The sequence below is a fragment of the Crocodylus porosus genome, unplaced genomic scaffold (assembly GCF_001723895.1).
Source record: "Crocodylus porosus isolate Cpor-Errol unplaced genomic scaffold, CroPor_comp1, whole genome shotgun sequence".
NCBI lineage: Eukaryota > Metazoa > Chordata > Crocodylia > Crocodylidae > Crocodylus > Crocodylus porosus.
The window spans coordinates 146,901,653-146,910,649 of NW_017728886.1; the positions used below are offsets into that span (position 1 = coordinate 146,901,653).

Genomic DNA, 8,997 nt, shown 5'->3' on the forward strand with positions numbered 1-8,997 from the left:
GCGCCCCCCCCCCCCCCCCGGCTGAGTATAAGTGCCCAAGAAGCCTAGATTCTGATTCCTGTTTCTAATAGATAGTTCATGCCAGACTTCTCAATTAACTAATAAACTCCTCAGCTACTAAAACAATCTTAAATTTGATCAAGTAAAGTAAAACCTACTTTAGTGAAACTGTAGCAATCGTGTTAGAACTGGTACAGTTTTTGAAAAGGTACTAATTTTATCCTAAATCCAGGAGGGTTTTTTTGTCCTGAGAACATATTATAATTTTCAGGTAGGCTGCAGATTGATACAGTATTGGAATTCTTCTTGTCTTTTTTCCTAGATTATGCTGAGGTTGAAACAAGAATTGAAGCTTTAAGGGAACTTCTTTTAGATAAACTACTTGAGACCCCATCAACGTTACATGATCAAAAACGTTATATAAGGTGACAACTTACATATTATCTTCATCAGATGTACTATATATTAAATACATGTCTAGATTTTTACCTTTCTCAGATATTGTAAGGGATATTTTATTGTATTTTAAGTACTTCTTTTTTTACCTTGTAGAATATCAGATAGTATTTCTTGTGTGGGGACAAAGATGTATGTAAATGATGGTACTTTAATAGTAGCACTTTAAGTAATAAATGACAGTAATAGTAGCACTTTATTAAGTAACAAATGACAATCCTGGAATGAGAAATGTAATCCCATTTATCATTCGGAAAGTAGTTTATCAACAGTTTAAAAAATGCTTCATGTCAAGAACTCTGATGGTATCTTCTCAAATTACTGTACTGTGAGTCCAAACTGGAACAGTCACTCCGAATGCAGGGCTCAATCAGAACCCCATATAAATTCATGAGTTCATCTTGACTTGACATGAGAAGACGGTTGTTTTGGTTTTAGTAAAACAAAAAAAATCCAAATTTCTGCCCAAGAGGTCTTGCTCTTGTAATTAAACTTTTTTAGCTGTTTTACTGTTGGCTCAAGAAATGCAAAGGTATATGTATTTCAGAATACAGAAGATAAATACAGCTGAGTTGCATTTTACACAGGGGTTACGTTCTGAAGTCAGCACATAAGGCAAAAATAGCGTATAGTTGAAATGGCCCTTCCCACTGGGCTTCGGCGCCGAGCAGCCACCGCCACCGCAGGGCCCAGACAAGGCGGGCGTGGTGCCACACAGCGCGTGTGTGCAGTGCAACAGCTACACCTTCCGCGCGTACTCCTCGCCCCTCTCATTCTCCTCCGCCTCATCCTACCAGGGCAGCCAGCTGAGCATGAGCGAGCTGCCTCCCCCCAGCCATGTCGGCGCGTGCAGGCAGTACCACATGGTGCCACCCTATGTGCCGTGCCCTGGCCGGCACCTGGTGGCCAGCCCCAGCAGCCAAGTGCGTATAGCTGAATTTGCGTAAGTTAAAAATGCATAAGATGCAACTCGGTTGTAGCTCCATTTTGTAGATAATCTGTCTTTTTATGTCTGTTTCCAAAGGAGGGAGTTTGTCTGCAAATGTACGTTGTGTGTAGCGGCATAAAAGTGATTTTCATCTCTTCACAAAAGCAACCCCTTGGTACTCTTGCCTGCCTCGGTGTGATCAGTCCTGTGACTTTTCAGAAAGACCCAAGAACAACTGCAGGCCATATTCCCCTGTTCCAAATCTAGTCTTTAATAGCTAGTTTTGGATTTCAGACTGCCTGTATTCCCTCTTCTCCCCAGCTTAGCTTTTCCATTGCAACACATAGGGCAAAAGCATCACCAACTGCTTCTTGAAGCAGCCTCATAGTTCTGGATGCCTGTTGAAATAAGTGGTGTTACATTGGCCAACAGAAATCTGCTTGCATAGAGCAAGGTGCTGGGTTGACTCCTTGGCCCCAGTTCAGCAATGTGCTTAGGGAGGTGTTGAGATTGAATGGTCCATTGTTTGGCTGGGGTGATGGTCCAGGAAAAACGCAAGAGGCAAGGATTTTTGTGAATGGTATCTTTTTATTGGACTGACCACGCAGTTGGTCAAATAGAGTTTTTTCTCTCTTTTTCTCTTGCTGCTTTATGGTAAATCAAAGAGCTTTGAAACAAATCAAGTCGTCTTCTTTCCTTTTAATGAAATTTGTATGGGGATTTTTTTAGTCCCCTAACTTAAGGAATGGAAGAGTCAAGCCATTAAGAATAATCTTGTCTGCATTAAGGATATTTGGCACCTGTGTAACTATAAGTGTACTTGCATGTGAAACATTGCAGCAACAAAGAAGAGGGTCTGTGCAAGTTTCTCATTAGTTTGATGTGTTACTAAATTTAAATTATGTTGACATAAGAGCTGTAGTGTAGCATGCTTATATTAGGGGGTTTACATTGATGTAAATATGCTTATATCATTGTGGCACTGCACGTTTCCTTGTAGGTAGTGTGAAAGAGTGACACCTCCCCCACCACGCCCCGGTAGAATGTTTTCAGATAAATAGCAAAATACCTGAGAATGCTAAACTAACTTAAAAACCAGAGGCAGTTACGTCAAGGAACATGGTCACCGGGGGTGACCTAAACTATCCAGACATCTGCTAGAAAGAGCAGTCAGCCAGGTCTGACTGCTCAAGTAGGTTCCTAGCCAAGTTATAGGGCATCCACCTAACCCAGGAGGTGCACAGTTCCACCAGGGGAAATGCATTATTGGACCTGGTACTAGCCACAGGCGATGATGACCTGGTGAGGGGACTGCGGGTTCTCGACCACCTGGGCAATAGCAACCATCGCCTACTGGAATTCACCATCCAGTGCAGGGTGTGAAAGGCCTGCAACAAGGCAGCAGCTCTGGACTTCAGGAGGGTGGATTTTAGTGAGGTAAGGAGACTAGTTAGGGAGGCACTCAGGTCCCGGAGGGGAGGGGATTTGGCAGTCCAAGAAGAGTGGTCATTCCTTAAGAAGACGATCCTCCAAGCCCAAAGGGTGGCAATCCCCACACGGATCAAAGGCGGCAAGAGTGTTCAAAAGCCCCCATGGCCCACCAAAAGCATCCAGGAGCTTCTCAAAGCCAAAAAGGAGGTGTACACCCAATGGAAGGGAGGAGCCATCACCACGAAGGATTATACCTCCATTGCTGGAGATTGTAGGGGGGCTTTTAGGAAGGCTAAGGCAGAGATGGAACTGGGACTAGCGACCCAGATCAAAAATAAGTCCTTTTTTGAATACATAGGCGGTAAAAAGAAGGTGTTGACTCCTCTGCAGGACACACTTGGAAATCTGATGGTCTCACTAGACGACAAAGCTGACCTCTTTAACAGATTCTTTACTTCCATTTTTCTGAGCAGGGACATCCCCCGCATAGGGATCCCGGATGGACCCAGGGGAGGCGTAGCCAGGCTCCAGGTCAGTGAGGGCCTAGTCAGGGAACTTCTGATGGGACTAGACATGTTCAGATCAGCAGGTTCTGATGATCTCCACCCCAAAGTGCTGAGAGAATTGGCGGAGGTCATTGCGGGACCTCTGGCACAGCTTTACAAGCATTTGTGGTGCCTCTGGCAAAGTGCCAGAGGACTGGAAAAGGGCCAGTGTGGTCCCCATTTTCAAAAAAGGGAGGAAAAAGGACCCAGGAATCTATAGGCCCATTAGTCTTACCTCGGTCCTGGGAAAGCTGTTTGAGAAAATTATCCAGGAGGACATCTGCAAGGGACCAGCAGGGGAGATTATGCTTAGGGGCAACCAACATGGATTCATTAGAGGCAGGTCCTGTCAGACAAACCTGGTGGCCTTCTATGATCAGGTCACAAAATCCTTGGATGCAGGTGTTGCGATGGACATAGTCTTTCTGGACTTTAGGAAGGCCTTTGACACTGTCTCTCACCCCATCCTCATTAAAAAAGTTAGGCGACTGTGGTGTTGACACCTACACAGTCAGGTGGGTCGCAAATTGGCTGGAGGGCCACACCCAGAGAGTGGTGGTGGATGGGTCATTTTCGACCTGGAGGGATGTGGGCAGTGGGGTTCCCCAGGGCTCAGTCCTCGGGCCTGCACTGTTCAACATCTTCATCAGAGACTTGGACAAGAGGGTGAAAAGCACCTTTGTTCAAATTCACGGATGACATCAAGATGTGGGGAGAAGTGGGCACGCTAGAAGAGAGGTACAGGCTACAACTAGATCTGGACAGGTTACAGAGGTGGGTGAATGAGAATAGAATGGATTTCAATACTGACAAGTGCAGAGTACTGCACCTGGGGAGGAAGAACCCCCTTGTCAGCAGAGAAGCAGAAAAGAATCTTGGAGTTGTCATTGATGCCAAGATGAACATGGGCTAGCAGTGTGGGGATGCAGTCAGGAAGGCCAACCACACCTTGTCATGCATCCTCAGATGCATCTCAAGCAGATCCAAGGAGGTGATGCTCCCCCTCTATGCGGCATTGGTAAGGCCGCAGCTGGAATACTGCGTCCAGTTTTGGGTGCCGCACTTTAGGAGGGATGTGGACAGCATGGAGAGGGTCCAGAGGAGGGCCACTTGCATGATCAGGGGGCAGCAGGGTAGGCCCTATGAGGGGAGGCTACAGGACCTGAACCTGTTCAGCCTTCACAAGAGAAGGCTGAGGGGGGATCTGGTGTCCATCTGTAAACTGGCCAAGGGGGACCAGCAGGCAATGGGAGAGTCCCTGTTCCCCCAAGCACTACCAGGAGTAATAAGCAATAACGGCCATAAGTTGACTGAGAGTAGGTTCAAGCTAGACATCAGGAAGCACTACTTCACAGTCAGGGTGGCTAGGAGCTGGAACCAACTTCCAAGAGAAGTGGTGCTTGCTCCTACCCTGGGGGTCTTCAAAAGGAGGCTAGATGGACACCTTGCTGGGGTCGTTTGACCCCAGCATTCTTTCCTGCCCATGGCAGGGGGTCGGACTTGATCTGCTTAGGTCCCTTCTGACCCAACCAACTATGTAACTTCTTCCCAATAAGTTGCTGTTGGTTCCTTTCTGGCTGCTGACAGACATTCATTAAAAAGTTCGATGGGACCTGAGCCTTGATGCCAACAGTCATGCTTCCTGACATGCTACCTGTGCTCCAGGGCTCCCTCTGTGTTGGGAGGTTGTAAGCAGGTGCCTGATGATCAGCTGATTGTCGGCTCGGCCAGGGAGGACTACACCAGGGTCTAGACCCAGCCACAACGTGTTCACTGTCAGGCCGACAATCAGCTGATTTTTAGACAAGGCTATTGAGCTGGTTGTCAGCCCAGTGGGGACTCCACTGGGCTGGTTCCAGATCCTGGCACAGTCCTGGACGCAGCTGGTGAGAGCTGTTTGCTGTGGAATGTAAAGTCCTTGGCAGAGGAAACCAAAGGCTTCCCACCTCCGGGAGCCTCTGCACAGGGCATCCTGGCCAATGCTGCCTGGCACAGGATTTAAAGTTCCCAGCGGTGGGGGGAAGCATCCGTTCTCCTGCACTGGTCTGCCCAGCCACCGCTACCTTGTGCAGGTCTTTTAAAGTCTTTCTCCCCATCCGCAGCCTTTGGCCAGTCCAAGTCAGCTGATTATCAGTCATGGGTCACACATTAAATTTCAGGTACTATTACAAATGAGCCATAAATATGTTCTATGTTATATTTGGAGCGTGTTTATGGCCCATTCCCATTTTATGGTGCCATAAATTGGGTGCGCATGTAGCACCTTTCCTATTTATGGCATGATTAACATATTAATCACAGCATGCATGTAACTTGTAGAGGGGGCCTGTATGTGATATTCTATGTCCTCAGTGTTCCAGGGTTTAAAAAGTCCTGAAGCATCATTAGCAATCTTCCCTTGCTCTCCAAATCTTTATATAAAGAAACATAAGAACGTAAGTTTTCCAGTCCAATTTATTACTCATTTTGTTGGGGTTTTTTAGACTGAGATTCATTTCCCCCAGTAAAAAGTATTGGGTGGCTTCAGATAAGGAAACTTTATCAAAATAAAAGATGAACAAATTCTTGCTTATGCGTGAAACAAAGATTAAAATCCTGTGAAATGTTGATGGAGGACTTGAGTTTGTTGTTACAAATTTTAGAATCAGACAGTTGTGTAATCTCTTTGTCCTTCCAAGTGATATGATCCTCCTTTTGACAATACATTTGTGTGTGCTTCATACAGCAAACAGTTTTTAAGAAAATCAGAATTTAGTCATTCAGTATTAATTAGCTTTATTCAGATATTGGTGTAATGTATCCTTTGTAAAAGGCTTATGCACTTTTTGTTACTGGTTAAGATCTTAATTCAGGGAATGTTTTTACTCCTTTGTTGGTGCTCCTGTATGCATTGCCAGGAAGAATTGCCTTTTCACTGCTGTGCTTCATGTGACAGACCCAGAAATGAGGTAGTGAAGCTACTGTTCTCAGTCACACCAGAGACAGAATGCTCCATTAGTGACTTCCAGGGAAGCTTCCCTGCCTCACTTCTAGGTCTGGTATGTAGAGAGAGGGGTTGGTCTGTTTCTTGGTGGCATACTTGAGAGCATCAGAGAAGCAGGAAAACAATGCAAGGTACTGAAGATAGAATGTATACTGAATCAATTTTGTACTTAAGCAATGCAAGAGATTTGTCATGTAAAGAATAGTAGATCATCTAACAATATTGAGTATCATCTTCAGAGTTTTTAGCATGCCTTAATCAATTATTCAAATCATGCTATTATGGTTGTTGTCACATAATTTAGTCTCAAATATGCAGAGCTTGAACTTCTGCAGTTTTTATGCATATGTAGGGGTAGATGATTTTTTTCCACAAAAGACAGCGTGACCTAATCTTGCTTACTACAGATGGAAAGCCCTCAAGGAACATCACCTTTAGCCATGTGATATGTGGTGGGTATTTGTGTGTCTGCACATTCTAAAGTTTAACAAAAACCTCAGACAGTTCTTTCTTTACAAATCACATGCGGGTTTGACCAGAGCATATTAAGTGCTTGTTATACCAGCAGTAGTGGTTTCAATGGAAAAATAGAGAGCTGATTTACATTTTTGTAATTAAAGAATAAACTTGCTTTAAAATACCTTTACTAAAGGTAAAATATTGAAGGTAAAAGGTGCAGCTAAAGATGTATAGTATAATATAAAATGTGCTTTCTTTCTGTTTTTCTGTTTGGAAGGAAGAGTCTTGCCTCTACCAAATTAAGGGAGAATGAAAGGATTATATATAAATATAAATGTTTAGGTTTTATAACCAGAGAAGTACATTTCAATTGATCATTGTTGTTTAAGATTTTCATGTATGAATTGTGATTCCACCCCCCCTTTGTTTTGCAGATATCTTTCTGATCTTCATGCTTCTGGGGACCCTGCTTGGCAATGTATTGGAGCTCAGCACCAGTGGATTCTTCAACTCATGCACAGCTGTAAAGAGAGCTATGTTAAAGAGCAAAAAGGCAAGGATATATTTTCACTTTACAGAAAAGACTTTCTTAGCAAATTTTCATGTATGTGAAATATTTTCTTTTCAGCCACTCTAGTTGATCTGAAGTTTACCTTGTATGCCATTCTTGTGCTCCAAGCTTATTATGAAAACAAGACAGGTTTATAATTATTATTTCATAATTATAATAATTTGTGTCAGTAACTGTAAGGAGTGAAAATATGCTCCAGTCTCCTTCAGCCAAGGCCCATTTGATCCCTGAAATAATCACAACAGATCAGGTTTAATTCATATTGTTTCTTAACTTGTAGCTGTGTATATCCTTTTATCAGTAATATACCAGTAATACATGGATACAGTTGACATAAGGTAATTGTGAAATAGTGTAATAGTTGTAATTCATGATGTGCCGTGTTCTCCATAAATGTGTATTTTTGCGACTTAGTTTAGGGATGGGTTGTTTGCATGGATGCAGCTTGCAAGACTACTTCAATTTCTCACTTACCTCAGTTTTATGAACATCCACCTCAATTATTCAGTGATCTCACTTTTGCTAGTGTTTCTTCTGAAAGTGCTGCTTTCATACATAGTGCTTCCAGAGTTTACATCACCATGGCAACTAGTTAACATGGTCTGTTTACAACTATGTTCTTTTCAGAAGAACTAGTCATAGGGTTGGTATTTCTGGGCAGGAAGTCTGCGAGAGATCTGAATTTGAAACAAACAAACAAACAAAAAAAACTACAGACTACTTTCGAGTACCAACTGCTATGTTGAGTAGTTATTTATTTCACAAATAATCCCACTGTGGTCAGTGGTAGTAGTTGAACAAGTGAATTGGAATGTGGTCTCTTTTGGGTAGAACAAGAATGTCATCATTACTTCTTGTGTAATTTATATCTAAGAAGTTTTGTTTCTTCTTTGAGCCAGAAGCTATGTAGAAATGCTCCGTAGTGCTCTCTCTAAACATGTTTCTTCTTTAGCAAAATACTAGACTAGAGGTGGGGTAAAGGAAAATAAAGAATTTGAGATTCTAGCATGAATTGTGGGTCAAAGCATATACAACACGTGCTTTTAGCCGCAGTGCATCCTAGGAGATGGTTTTGTACCCGCAAACATATCCAGAATAGATCCTCATCCTCCTTTATACCCCTACATTTAAATAAGTTTTCTTGTCCATCCATTTCTGCCTTGCTTACTGAAGTCAGAGTCAGTTTTTATACTGATTCGCTTTTATAGAATCACTAACATTTTAAATACCCTGAGGAGCTCAAGTTTCAGGGGTTGATGAAATAGATCATTCTTATGCCTCAGTCTGGAGGTTGGGGTGGCGTGGGCGCTAAGGTGCACAGTTGACAGCCCAGAGGTTGCAAGTTTGAGGACAAAGCAGAAGCACTCATGGTGTGTCCTGTCAGATTCCAGTGAATTGGTGAATTCTGCTAAATATCTTCTCACAAAGACACAAAAAGGGAAGGAATGCCTCAATCTCCAGTGGGAGTTAAAGAGATGTTATGGTATGGAACAGTAGCCCAGCTTGGGACATGCAGGACCTGGGAAATGGATGACATAAGGACAAGAAGAATTAACATGGGCTACCAAATAGATCAGTAATAGATTAAAATCTGTTTCAATAAATGTGTTTTTTCAAAACAGAT

At 43.2% G+C, this 8,997-nt stretch overlaps 1 protein-coding gene across 4 annotated transcripts in view; it reads left to right on the plus strand.

Annotated features, from left to right (window-relative positions):
* EXOC2 (exocyst complex component 2) overlaps positions 1–8,997 on the plus strand; it is a 188,585-nt gene that overhangs the window by 72,898 nt on the left and 106,690 nt on the right. For all 4 annotated transcript variants that reach the window (XM_019542506.1, XM_019542496.1, XM_019542514.1 and 1 more), the window contains exons 10-11: positions 323–425; positions 7,237–7,355. In XM_019542506.1, coding sequence (XP_019398051.1) covers positions 323–425; positions 7,237–7,355 — 222 coding nt within the window. The remainder of the gene's footprint in view (positions 1–322; positions 426–7,236; positions 7,356–8,997) is intronic.